General features: G+C 39.0%; 1 protein-coding gene across 1 annotated transcript; it reads right to left on the minus strand.

Annotated features, from left to right (window-relative positions):
* Positions 1–5,525: 5,525 nt before the first annotated feature.
* Positions 5,526–8,421, minus strand: LOC148647065 (G protein-coupled receptor 4-like). The gene is made up of 3 exons (XM_088609395.1): positions 7,668–8,421; positions 5,941–5,975; positions 5,526–5,597 (listed from the first exon to the last, which is right to left on the minus strand). The coding sequence occupies exons 1-3, from the start codon at positions 8,419–8,421 to the stop codon at positions 5,526–5,528; spliced, it is 861 nt and encodes a 286-aa protein (XP_088465521.1).
* Positions 8,422–14,470: the final 6,049 nt, after the last annotated feature.

The following is a 14,470-nucleotide window of genomic DNA, read 5'->3' on the forward strand; positions in this document are numbered from 1 at the left end:
CAGTTCTAACCAGATGTGTTTCATCTTACTCTGGTCAGGGGGACCTAAACAAAACAGCAGCCATCAATAGAAACAAGAACAGGTGAGCATTTACTGTCATTAGCAGGCTACTCCTAGATGAAGACTCTCTTCATTATAATATAATCCATAATACTACATCGACACTTTATTACTTTTAAAAATCAGAGTATGTTCAATATTTAACTAAATTTAATAATAAATATATATATAGTATATTGCATTATAAATGAATAGAATCACTATTTAAATCAAAATCAAGACTAGTTTGAATAATTGTGCCCTAGCTAGAAAAGTAGATTTGCACGTCTCTGTTAAACACTATGTACTGTAATAATTTCTGAAAATTCAGCAAAAATATTCTTAAATTTTGTTTAGAATTAAAAGCTAAAAAAATATACGTTTTTTTTCTGTAGCTGCCCTTTTTGCTTTTCCATTAGCAGCACCCTCTGGATAGTTAATTACAACGCCTGCAATTTGCTTTCTCAGTCTTTCTTTCACGGCCAACTCTGCAAAGGAAAAGGGGTGCAGTGTTCTCAGTTTAAGATCTCATTTGGTTTTTCGTAGCAGCTAGTGACAGCTGAAGGCTTAAGAGATTGTGATTGTAAAGTGAATGTAAAGTATACCTTGTCTGCTGCAATGGTATTCTTCAAATAAAAATTATCGGTGAACTATCAAGCGTTTTAGCGATGCCTAAACTTTCTTTCTCTAAACGGAATTTACAGAATAAGATGATTTAGATGAGATGTCCCCTCAAAACATCTAGTGATGTTTTGAGGGGAGTAGGGAAAAGAAGATACTGTACATTAATGTTTATGGTTCTATAATAAATGTAATACGCATTGCTTGCAGAGGAAGTGAAGTCAAATGAAGCAGAAATGTTATTTTAAAATAAAACAATATAAATAAAAAACACTGAATGAAAAACATACATGAAATTACTGAGAAATGCACTAAAACAGCATAATATATATCAAAACTTTTAATATATAGTGTCTCATATTTTTATAAGTTTATAAATATTTACTGAATATAACTTATGTTTGCTCATGTACTGTATATGTTGTTTATTGTTGTTAATTTAAGCCTTGTGGGTGGTCATGGTAAATGTAGATCTACCAATGGTCTGTGCTTGTTTCCTCTACTTCTCACCTGAATAACCTGAACCAAGCAAAGCACTGTCCATGTGAGAACTCACAAATGCATTTTATCAATAAATTCACAAATCTGCATTTTTATTGCTTCTCAGCAAAGGGTGGCACAGTGATGTGGTGGTTAGTACTGCTGCCAATTTCTGGGGTTGTTGTGGAGTTTGTTTGGTTTCCACATGTTCATGTGGGTTTCCTCTGGGAGCTCCAGTTCCCACCCAAACTTATAGCAGGAAAACTAGCCCTGGTGTGAGCTTGTGCATGTTTGTGTTTGTGTTTGCCACGTGATGGACTGGTGTCCAGTCCTGGGTTAATCCTGCCTTGCACTTGTTGCTTGCTGGGAAGGTTTGGATTCCCCAGTGACCCTGTACTGAATAAACAGATTAGAAAATGGATAGATGGATATAGGCTCACAGAATATTAATATCAGACTGTTCCTTAAAAACATAGCATATAAATATGTTTTATATGCTATGTGATATATGCTAGAGATATTAAAACATAGCATATAAATATTGGATAGAACAGCCTTTATTGCATTTTTAATCTTTCACAGTCTTTTAAAATCAAGCAACTGTCAGTGACCTACAGAAGAAGTGATGGAAAAAGGCAAATAAAGCAGCATGATTCTTTCAGTTAATGGAAGGTTGAAAATTACAGAAGGAAGTGATCAATACTGCAGTGACCTCTAGTGGCTAAAACGGCAATATGTTGCTGGAACAGCCAAGTTATTGCGCAGGTATTCTGCAGCTGTGTCTGCAGGTTTTTTATGTCACTTTAAGAGTGACAACAGAGATTGCGTACAGTGGCCAGGATTGTGTCGCTGTAGGTGTGCTTGTCTTGTCCTTTGTGTCTGTTTCCTCCTGCTAATCAAAGTCTTTAAACACAGACAGTGAGGCAGGAAACAATTAGCAAGGATTGAAGAACACACTGGTTGCCCAGACATAATGCAATTACCACACCTTTAGGATTGGTACATAGAAGTGTGTGGTGTTTCTGAGCCAGTTTGGACTAAACTTTGGGTGAAGTGGGGAAGGAAAGGAAACAAAGAAGTGATAGGGCTGCAGGACAACTGGACATATCACTCTGCAACTCACAACTGGTAACCCACTGAAGCTAAGCAGGTGTGAGCCTGGTCAGTACCTGGATGGGAGTCCTCCTGGGAAAAACTAAGGTTGCTGCTGGAAGAGGTGTTAGTGGGGCCAGCAGGGGGCGCTCACCCTATGGTCCATGTGCGTCTAATGCCCCAGTATAGTGACGGGAATGCTATACAGTAAAAAGGTGCTGTCCTTTGGATGAGATATAAAATCAAGGTCCTGACTCTCTGTGGTCATTAAAAATCCCAGGGTGTTTCTCGAAATGAGTAGGGGTGTAACCTGCCTAAATTTCCCATTGGCCCTTACCAATCATGGCCTCCTAATAATCCCCATTGGCTTCAGTACTCTGCTCTCCTCCCCACTGATAGCTGATGTGTGGTGACCATTCTGGCACACTATGGCTGCAGTTGCATCATTCATTGGTGGTGGTGGAGGGGAGTCCCCATTACCTGTAAAGTGCTATATAAGTGTAAGCAATTATAATATTAATTATTATTATTAAATTTGCATATTGACAGGTCTCAAACAGCTTATTGTTTATACCCGTAGTTCTCAAACTGTGGTACGCATACTACTTGTGGTACACGGAGTGCCACCAGGTGGTACGCCAGATGACCCTGGAAATTTTTTGTGTGCACTGAAATGGGTTTTCATATTTTCTATTTTAAGCGCGAGAAAATGCCTCAGGTTTTAAGATCTGTGTTAGACTTTGCTGTCAAAGTTGTGAATTGTATCAAGGCTCAGCCAATGAATTCACATCTGTTCAGTGTGCTTTGTAATGTGGCTGGTAAAATTAGCCTACCTGGCTGATATATTCTAGATAGACCTCAGGAGAGGGTGACTGTAGACCAAATGAGAGACTGATGACAGAACTGAGGTACTATGCTGGGACTTTCTTTTCCTAGGGGAAAAGAACAAAGGACCTGGAGAGCTGATACTGAATAGACAAGCGTGGACATGGCTGCATCCTTCTTCATTGTGGCTGTTCTTCTCCTAGTAACACATTCCACTACCAACAAATAGATTATTTTTGTATATATTAATGTAATTGTGTTGCATAGGACAATAAGGACTTTCTAGTGCCCTTTCCGTATTACCAAAATGGACTCTCGAACCTATTGGAGTTAAATTTTGTGTTATGGATGTTGTGGTTTTGGGTAGTGATGAATGTTGTGATCACTAGAAAATAGAAAGGGCACTTAATACTAATGTCTGTTGCTGGTCTGAGGGTACACTGTGGGGTCTGGAAGATAAAAAGACCTTGAGACAGAAGAGCAAGTGTCATATTTGACACATTATATGTGCTAGTCGGAATAGTCTGCTACAAAGCTAAAGCAGTTTCTGCATCTACGGATCTCCTATCCATGACAAAAGAAGCAGCACTGAGAATCTGAAAATCTGGTCCTGTTTACCCAATAATCACCCTGATCGAACCCTTTAATAGCTAACCTGAAAGGAAAACCCGCAGACACAGTGCCCGCTCCACAACCAAAACTGAACAACCTTGCTTTAATGATATTACCCTTTGAGACTGCATTATAATTAACATCTGAAATTGGTGGGCTGTCACATCCTCTTAACATTGCGCCCTATGATTTTAAGTTTGACCCACATAGATTTTTGACATTTTTATGAAGATGTAGAGTTCAGGAGGAGGTCTAACCTTAATCTTGCCCACTTCTACCTGCCCACATATAAATACCATGTTTCTAGATTAATTACTGCCCCTGCAGCAGATCTCTTTCTCATAAAGAGTGGGGCAGGAAGATTGTAGTTCTTTTCAGCCAGAAAAGTTAAGTTTAAATCTGGGTTCATTGCTACTCCTCTTCCAACTTCCAACTACATTTGAATTGCAAACCAATTCATTTGTCTGTATTGCTTGTATCATGTTTCTAATACTCCTGCTTTAATGTTGTCATGCCTTCTACTCACCGCATTCCCACACATAAACGCACCTGCACTAATTTCACTCCAGCCCTGAGCACTTAGGCTAAATGACACTGTCCCTGAAAATCAGCCAACCACGACACTTCCTCAATCAACGCACCTCTGCTCATCGCCTGGTGTTGGTTGTACTTAAGTTCACCTGCCTTGCTTTTGTTCTGCTTTTGCCTTCTGATTCCTCGTTGCCTACCTCGGAGCTCTCACCTCGACTTCGCCAACTGTCTTGCCCCCTCGGACTTGGAAACCCACTTGTTGTTCTCCTCTTTCCAACTTTTGGATTTGCCTACTCGACTTTGACCTCAGCCTAGCCCTTCTCTGGTTTGGATACCCTCTCTCTTGCCTTTTTTCCTCACGGACCTCGGAACCCGACTCGGACTTCGCCTCTCGTTTTGCTCCTTAGGTACCGCATAGGGACCATCCTCCAGTTTCCTTAGCGGGTCACCCCTGACAAATGTACAGACATTTAAGTACCTACCCCATCACATTTTATTTTCCTCACTGTTGACGTTTTGTCCAAAACACTGCTTTGCATAACATTGATATTTCTTAAGAACATGGAATATATCCATTGGAATATTTATGGCAGCAAAATTAGTGTAATACTATTTCAGAATTTTCTACTGAGTAGTTTGTTTCATTTTGTTGCTGATTTTATAATAGCCTATACACTCATAATCAGAAAGCACCTTATTCTTGGTAGAGGGTTACAGTAATCAACACCTCAGAATCACAGGTCACAGGGTAGGATTACACCCTGAAGGGAATGTAGATCCATCACAGGACACATACACACGCACACTCATATACAAGGTCAATTTTGATAAAATGATTAACATAGATAGAGTATCTATGGACTATAGGAGAAAACCAGAGAATAGACTTCAAGTACAGAGAATCATAGCAATCCAAAAGTTTTGAATTAAGAAAACTTTAGCTGCCCAAATCATAGATGCTGTGCACTGTTTTAAATATCTACTGTATAACACCCCTATTAAGCTACATCTTTGAAAAGCAACATCAAACAAGACACACATTAAAACCATACTGATTAACCAACTATAATGATCACACAGTGTTACATTAAGGATAATAATACACATCTGTAGCATAGAACAACAGTGTAGGTGCACCATGGTCTTACCAAAGAGATAGCAAAATCTTCCTTCAGGATATTTTCTTTACTTCAGTGTTATTATTTTGTGGATTCATCAATGCGTTAAATACTTAAGGTGCTCCCTGCATGGAAGGGAATACACCTGGGGCAAAGCATAAGAGAACTCTGATGGAAATCTTAAAGGCTTTCTTCTGGTGATGAGGTTCAAGTAATTAGGAAATGAAGAATGACATAACCATGCTGACCTAGAGCCTGGGACTGGGGCTCGATTGGTATCTGGAAGGGCACAGGGAAAGAATCAGAGGGTATAGTGTCCATGGAGGAGGCAGGAGACAGGGTACGAGGTGTATTAAGTAGGACATCCTGGATCAGATTCCTGAGGTGTTGTGCCATCTCCATGGTCCTGGGTCCAGTTGTCTTCAGCCGCTGGGTTCCGATGTTTTGGGGCCCTGACATTCTGTTACGCTGGGCCGTAGATGAGAAAAGGGGCATTGCGAAGTAAATGTTCTCAGAGTCCGATTAGTTGTGAAGATTACAGAGTTTATTAGGAGGAAGGATGATGACAATGCAGTAATAAGGAAGCAGAAAGGAGGACGGCAGGCAGTTTTGGGATGGAAACAGGAGGGGATGATTGGTAATTAGCAGTGATAGCGTCTGCAAATGGGAACCGGAAGGCTCCTATTTGAGAATGGGAAAAACTGTGATTAACTCCTGGAAGCCCTGAAACATAAAACAAACACACACTCTAGTTAGGTGACTCAATTTCAGAGTCCTGAGAAAGGCTTAAATAGTGTATGTGGTTCTGAACGAGGCTGATAAGCCCGGCCTGATCTCCATAGTGATGGCCCTGATGAGCTCCTTCCACATGGAGATTGAGGGTGCTGATGCAGGAACACTGGAGCTCGTCTGGGCACCAATATCCTCACCAGAAAATAGTAAGGGAGCAATGAAGGTCAACAGGACATCAGGATAGACCAGAATCGTTAAAACTACTGGCAAATCCAACTGCAAAACTGCAGGAGTGAAAATGAAGCAAGACCCTGAGGATACAAGTGGAACCCAAGGGTTTTTTTTGCACTGTGGAATGAACAATCCTACTTTTTTACAGAGTGATTTGTAGGTGTCTGCTGCAAATAATCTGGTCATATGGGTTTATTTCCTATTAGCCTATATCTTTTTCTATTTCTACTGACACTTGAGCATTCAAGTGTCAGTAGAGGCTTCTAGCAACAACAGCAACAAGATGGGTCAAATCTTGTAGTGACGTTTCTTATACTCTTGTTAGGGAACAAAAGATTGTTTGAGAACCATTACTAGGACAGGAAATGAAAAGGCACAACACAGTAAAATCCTCATTTGATTGGAATTTATTAAATCTGTACAAGCACAATGGTATACAAATGTAAAACAGAGTCACACATCAGCAGATATGTAATACATATGGAAGACTGGGGGTTTGTCTTTCTATGGCAAGCCTCTCAAGGAAAAAAATATAGACAGAAACAGAGTAAAGACCAAGAACACATCAATTCACATCAATCACTCCTTTTTATAGAGTTTTGACCACCATCAAGGTGCCACTTATTCCTGGCAATGTTCTGTTGACGCAGAGATTAAAGAGAAGCAAATGACTCTAAACTGGCCATTCAGTTTAGAATAAGTATTACCTAAATTAGTTTATGAAACATTTTACAATTTGTGCATTGAGTTCTTATTTCTATACAGACTTAACTCTGTAAATCACAGATTATTTGTTTTGATTTATTTTTGTGTAAAACTAAGGCACTGTACTGTACCATTCTGCATGTAACACCTTACTGCTGTTTGGGAAGATTGACTAGGGGTTTGCAAAACAGTTCTGTGGTTGTAACAGAATTTGTTCACTCCACCTTCTAAACTGTTTGCGCAAAAAGCAAAGTATGTCATTCATTCCATTACGAGACACTCTCTGTAATCACAGTAAAAGTTGCATTGATATGCACACAAAACAGGTCTAGGCACCCACAGACAATAAAAATATACAATGGAACAAAAACATATTTAGTGTAAACAAAATTTTACACTTAAAAGAAAGCTCTTCACAGTGGCTAAGCCATTGCAAAAATGTATCTGGATTGTAGACACATCAAGTCACTGATGGGAATTCCACATTGGGGATTTGTTTGTGGTCAGATCTCCTCAGTGAGGGTATAAACTTTGCCAAACCTCAGTATTCATCTGGGAGGACCCTGTTTGTCATACGACAATACACATTTGCAATACAATGTTTCTGACATATGAAAATTTAACTTTGCAAACAGAGGGACTTGGCTGAACAACACATCTTACTGCTTGAGTTTGGCAAACAAGGCACCTTCTCCAGTCTGGACAGGTAGAGTAAGGGCTGAGTGCTGCTGCTGATGTTGATGAAGGAGAATGCGAAGGGCTGGATGTAGCATGTAAATACAGCAACAGCATAATACTGCTGGAATGGGAAAAGAGCTACAGGTGGGAGATAATTAAACACTATAATAGCCAGGATGGACAGAACCATCTTGAAAGCCTTCTTCTTCATGGGGTGCATCTCATCTTTCCCTGGTCCAGATCTCTTCAGAGCCCACAGGATGGAGATGTTACAGAAGACCATGAAGGCAAAGGCAGTGAGGATACTGACAGTGAATATCTTCTCAAAGTTCTCAATCCCCCCAATGGCCTTGGCAATGGCATAGGCTAACGTGATGGCCAGCACCACCACTGAGCAGGCTGCTCTGTATTTGTGGTCTTTGAGACCTGTGAAAGTGATGGGATGCAGCACTGCTACATACCGGTCTAAACAGATACAGGAGAGAAACAAGGGACCCCCCATGTCCTTCACACCATAGGCAAACTTCTGAGCGAACTTGGCATCTTTGCTATGAAGCACATATAAATTAACTAGGCTCAGAGGGACCATGCAGCCAAAAAAGCCATCCAGAATAGCAAGGTTAAAAATGAAGATGTCTGAGGTGGAGGATTCACCTGTGTTTCTCAGTAAAAGCCACATGACCATGATGTTGGCTGGTAGACCCAAAACCACATTAAAAACCTGCACCCCTAAGTCAAACAGAACACCAGCAGGCATTTCATCACATCCATCAAATGGTGTCCATGGCTTCTGCGAGACATTGATTTTGCTGTTGTTGAATGGGAAAGTTGAGTTTGAGTAGGAAGAATCCATTTTGGCTTACAGTGAAGGAATCACACCCTATTCAGCAAAATCTAGAAAAGTGAAACAGAGAAGCATTTAAAATGTATAGCAAGAACAGACCAATGACATAAAGAACTGGACCAAAAGAACCCAAGAAAGATGAGAAGAAGAAATCAATGAGCTTAAAGGATAGTTAAAGGACTCTAGAAAGTACCTCAGCAATAATCAGTGGCCTTTTACAATATCATCAGCAGCATGTGTTTTTTTTTGGTTGGTGAAAAAAAGAACGTGGGAGTCTTTAACATGTCTCAATTCACCACAGTGCACTGATGTGCCAATCCAGAGAAATAATAAATGCATTATGACTTCAGATCAGAGAAGAAGCAAAATATCAGGACAACACTTTAGGTTAGCTTTTGTCCTTTGTTTATATACTTTTGCATCTAAAATTTGGTTTGCAAAAGAAAAACAACAATTTATGAAGCAATAATTAAATGGCTTTATCAACCAAAAGCTATTTTCACTTTCATGTGACAAAGAATTTTACCTTGTGCTTTTTGGATAACGACTACGAGAACAATCTATAATTTTACATGTGATGACAACCTGCCAAACCTAAGACAGGTGAAGAACAAACTAATATGATTAACTAAAATGGGCAGAAATTGTGACCGACTGCAGTTCAAATGAATGGCACAAATTCCCTCCTGTCATTACTAGTGGAAAATGGTTCTGACTGATAACAATTGAATTTTCCTAGAAAGTATGATGTCACATATCTTCACACACATAGAATACTGGTTTCTAGCTCCAATATGCAATTTTAAAAACTACTGAGACTAAGAAAAAACACTTCAAATCTAACAAGGTCTGAAATACAGTACAGTACCACCAACGACTGTTGATAAATATCTTTTGTATGGCTATATCATATTAAAAAACTTTAATATTTTTTAAAAAAGTATATATTAAATATTAGGGTATATATTCCCCAGTTCCGCAGTGTGCTTATTAGATCAGTACATTTGGTTGGTTTGCAATGTTGGTTTGCAATAATGAAGTCATTTCATTGAACTTTTCAGGAAGTGGCCACAAATTACTATATGATTCCAATAACTTAAGCCCTCCTTCTTAGGTTATCAAATGAGAAATTGTTCAGTGTATATAATTCAAATATACAGAACATTATCGTATTTGCATTTTTTCTAACAAAGATATCTTTGAAGGCTGACAAATTGAATTTGTTAGAAAACACAGAATTGCTCTTAATTGCCTCTAAAATGGCTGTTAACCTTTCAGTGAGGAACCTGCCAATTCAACTGCCAATTCAAAATTAAAATAGGATTTATAAAAATCAAAATACATAGAAAAGAATGTTTATATAAAAGAATTTCTGTATACCTTTCAATATGCAGTCTCTTTCTATTTAAAGAATTTTCCACCATCACATGGAATGCTGTTCCCCTGGTCCATTCCGGCTATTAAAACTACTGTATACTACATTAATTATTAAAAGTACTGTATAGTATAGATTATTAAAACTACACTCCAGTTTTACTGTATAGAAATTGACATTCCTCAGTCATGATTTCAGAAATAATTATTTTGGTTTTACAAGTTGCATTGGTTCTCAATTTAAATAAGGAGCAGGGACTGACATTGGTGTTCTTCTAAATAAACCTGCTGTTGTCATTCACAATTAGACAACACTGAATACTTGTAAACCTGCATAGAAATCCAGATAAGACATGAATACTTAGAAAAATAAGAAATAGAAACAGAGTAAAACAGTCAAAACTTTGTACATATAACAGTAAATACATTTTATACAACAGTGGAAGCACATAGTGATCTTACCAAAGCAAAGGAAATGAATCCCTTAAGGTCTTGTTTGCTTACTGTGGCTACGCTTAACACTGTGGAAAATCCTTCAGGAACTCTCTTTATGGATGTGGATTTTGAACCTCTGGGAGAAGGCTATATAAGGATTTGCCACCCCTCTCCAGAGGATAAAAAGGAAGGGATTTGATGACATAAAATTAGACGAGAGATGAGGGGCCAAGCAGTTCCTATGTGGAGCCTTCAGGTGTCGATATTTAGCCTTCCATCACACCGGCACTCTGGAGAGGCTGTATATTCTTCACATCTAACAGATTTTCATCTTCTTGGCTGTTCAATGACAAGGACGGGCTCAGAGGCTGACAAAAACATGTTTTTCTCTTACATAGTATTTCTCATACATGGGAAGGTGTGTGGTATACCCATTTACAGATTGGCTATATCAATCTGCATTTGAAAAACTGCAAGCTTTCAGAATTACTTTATATATATATTTAAGGGGAAATGAAAAGGTAACCTGCCCATGTCTTTAGCCCTCAAAAAAAGAAAGATGTCAGTGGGTGAGGCTGAGACTGATGGTCATTTTGTAAGTGTGTACATGTCTGTGGCTGTGTGTGTCCTGTGCTGAACTGGCATTCCATTCAGGAGGTTCCCTGCTTTATGTCTTTTGCTTGCCATTCTAGGCTGTGCCCCCTGACTTCAATCCTGTATTGAATAAAGCGGTCAGAAAATTACTGGATAAGTACTTACTCTTACACTTGAAGGAACAAAATATGTGTGGTCTAACGTTGGCTTTATGCCAGAACATAAAGTGGAACCTGTCTCTGTCAATAGGCCAAGAGACATGATCTAAGATATAAGATGCTTATTCTACATGTTTATTATAAACTTTTTGCTCAAACATTTATACAGGGAAATTATGCTTACTTGTACATTTGAGCTGTATGTCATGTCACTAGGTAAACTCATTGAGACACAGTTTTATGGGCGGTGTGGTAACAGTTTGCTTCACTAATCTTTGCATGAACTTTATGTGATGTACAGTAAATCCATATATAGACATATTTCTGTATTACTATTAGGGGGAGTGTCATTTTAGCTTGTTTGTTCCAGGGTATAAAAGACCATCTTTAGTTACTTATTTTCGAGTCTGGCTTGCAAGAGAGTTAGACTCCCATATGCATATGTAATAAAGGGCTCTTCCTACACAGACACCTGGACGTCTGTCATTTGTATGACATAACACACTGAAAAGTTTAAGATGTTTCCCAATACTTAATGTCACTAGAAAGCTCTGTGTTATGCTAAAGTGTGTTTTTTGTCCAAATGTATACATTTGATTTACCCAAAATAAAACATTCTAAATTATTTTTATCATGCGTATTAAGGTCATGATTAGAAATACAATTTGTGTGACTGTAAAGCAAGGAAACAGTTTTGACCTCACTGACTCATTATTTCCTAACAAGAAGACATAGCGTATAGACAGCATCAATATGAATACTGACAGCTACTGGGTGCTATTGTGTTATTAGAATTATATTCAGTAAGGGAAGGAAAAGCAGAACTATTGGACAATTTTATCTATGCAAGTATGTTTTATGATGTTACTTGTCGGTCTGGAATCCTATCCATTCTCTAATCACCTTTTCCAATTCAGGGTTGCAGGTGAGCCGGAGCTTATCCCAGCAAGCAACAGATGCAAAGCAGGATACACCCTGCACAGGATGCCAGTCCATCACAGGGCACAGACACAAACAAACATACACTCACACCGGGGCCAATCTTACTCGATTTAACCTAGCGGACTATCTTTGCACTATGGGATGAAACCCAAACAAGAGAACATACTAACTCTTCATGTCTGGAACTGAACCCTGGGCCCTGGCACTGTGAGACAGCAATGCTAACCACTGCACCAATGTGCTCCTTGAATACCCATATTTAATATCATATGGGTTTGTGAGAGAAGAGTGTGTCAGTTTGGCTTTAGCTGAAGCATCTCTTTAACTTTATGTGCTGTTTCTTTGAATTTTGGTTATCGTTTTTCCTGATGTTTGGGGATTACCTAATTTAATTTTTATTTATGTGTTTTTTTTCATTCTGTAAGAATCATATTCACAATAGCCATAATTTGTGTTGTATTTTTTACATATTTGTTTGAACGCAAAAATCAATGGTAAACACCTGGAAATACTGAAGTGTAATAACTTGCTAAAAGCTTATTAAAACTTGAATTGGGGCTGGAAAATTGGTTGCTTTCATTTTAAAGAAACAACAGCATAAATATTGCTGTAGATATATGCCTGCGCAAAGTTTTGCGTTTCACAGATCTCCAGCTCTTTCATGGTTGTGTGGAAGTAAATAGTTAATGTAAGATATGCAGCCACAGCTTCGTAGACAGAGGTCACCTGTTCATTCTCTGTAAGAATAGATGACCAGAGCTTTCTGAATGTGTTATTTGCAACAATAAGCAGTGCTCCCTTTTCAAAATCCAAGGATTTGCTTCTATTTAAGAGAGGATCACTTTATTAGCCACATACAATTTCTCGTATTAGGAATTACCCCAACTTCCCCTACATGAGACACACAGATAGGGAGAGACGCTTGGGGACAGAGGGCAGGGTCAGCCATTTATACAGCACCCCTGGAGTAGTTGGGGTTAAGGAGCTTGCTCAGGGGCCTAACAGAGTAGGATTCCTCTGCTGGCTGTGGGATACAAACAGGCAACCTTCCAGCCACAGGCAGAGATTCTTAGCCATAGAACCACCCGGTAGATATGTTACATAAGATACTGTAAGTATTTAGAAAACAATCCTACACAGAATCCACTTTACAGCAAAAATTAAAATACAAGTAATGTCATAACGAATAGGAAAATACTCATAATGAGGACCGATTACATGGATGCAATACAGTGATAAATATTTTGCAATCATTATCTTCTTACTGAAGAAATACTTAAGACTTACCACTTACTGCTTCCACAAAATATTTGCCAATGAAGTTTGGTTTCCAATCAGACGGTCCTGCATGTTAGCATCAATTTCACTTTGAAAATTCACAGCAATATTGAAATTAATATATAATATGGAAGTATTAAAACCAGACACAATTTGTGATCTTTGTAAATGCAGCACCTTGGAATTTTATGAGGACCTGGCTGACGTCTCAGGAAACCACTCTTGTCCCTCCCTCATATCATTCCTACTCATGCTTGATTTTAGGTGTTAATTGTTAAAGGTCGTTATTTTTTATGACCACATTTCGATAGCAATGCTTTAGAAAAAATAGAGACATGTAGACATGTAGAAATCCCTTACATGCAATACTCCTTCCATTGGAGACCAGCTCTGAAGCTCATTCTGAAACAAATATCACAAACATTATTTCCAATAGCAATATTTAACACAGTCCTCTTCAACTACTATTCCTTAACAGCTACACAAATGGCCTCATTGGGCCAGCCTTTACTTCTTCCCTTTTATCCCATTTTCTGTAAAATTGCTGTAAAAAAATTCTGTAAAATCCTCTCAATTGTATTCTTGCATGATGTGAAGAGATTTCAAAATTTTAATGATTAAGTCCATATGGCTATACTGCACTGAAAAAATGCCAAGAATAGGATTGCTGGTTAATTTTCTGACACAATTAAAGGAATCTACTTTGAATATGAACATCACAGATTCATACTATAAACAATAAACAGCAAACTGGTATTTCAGATAAAAACTCACATTGGAAGATGCCTGGACTTTTCTCCTGGGAATGACTAGCTGTGAGGGATCAGAGTCAAGACAGCCTCACCTGGAGCCCAGCGCAGATGGAGGCAGCTCACCAAGGCCAGCTGGATGAGCCCTGGACCCGTCTCCTCTGAGATGCAAAGCTCCAAGGAATTAGGAAACAGGTCTAGATGACCTTCCAGAACCTTGTCTGCAGCCCAATGCCTGGAGCCCCTTGGAGCAACCAGCATCAGTCAGTGGATCCCACCGGAGGCAGCTCTGGAGATGCCCTCTTACCGACGATGCCCTGCACCCCAGGAGGATTACCAATTCCTGCCTCACCCAATGGGAACGGCCTCCCTCCCAGCAGTTCATTCCACATACAGCCGTTCTTCAGCAGGGACCAAACTGAGGTCAGTTGA

This window comes from Lepisosteus platostomus, chromosome 16, assembly GCF_059453375.1.
Source record: "Lepisosteus platostomus isolate fLepPlt1 chromosome 16, fLepPlt1.hap1, whole genome shotgun sequence".
NCBI lineage: Eukaryota > Metazoa > Chordata > Actinopteri > Semionotiformes > Lepisosteidae > Lepisosteus > Lepisosteus platostomus.

Coding starts and splice junctions, on each gene's coding strand:
- LOC148647065 (XM_088609395.1), bottom strand. CDS start 8,421: ATGCCTGCTGGTGTTCTGTTTGACTTAGGGGTGCAGGTTTTTAATGTG. Junction 5,976..7,667: donor CAGACTGGAGAAGGTGCCTT/GTTTGCCAAACT, acceptor TCCCATTTGCAG/ACGCTATCACTGCTAATTAC. Junction 5,598..5,940: donor ATTACCAATCATCCCCTCCT/GTTTCCATCCCA, acceptor GTGCCCTTCCAG/ATACCAATCGAGCCCCAGTC.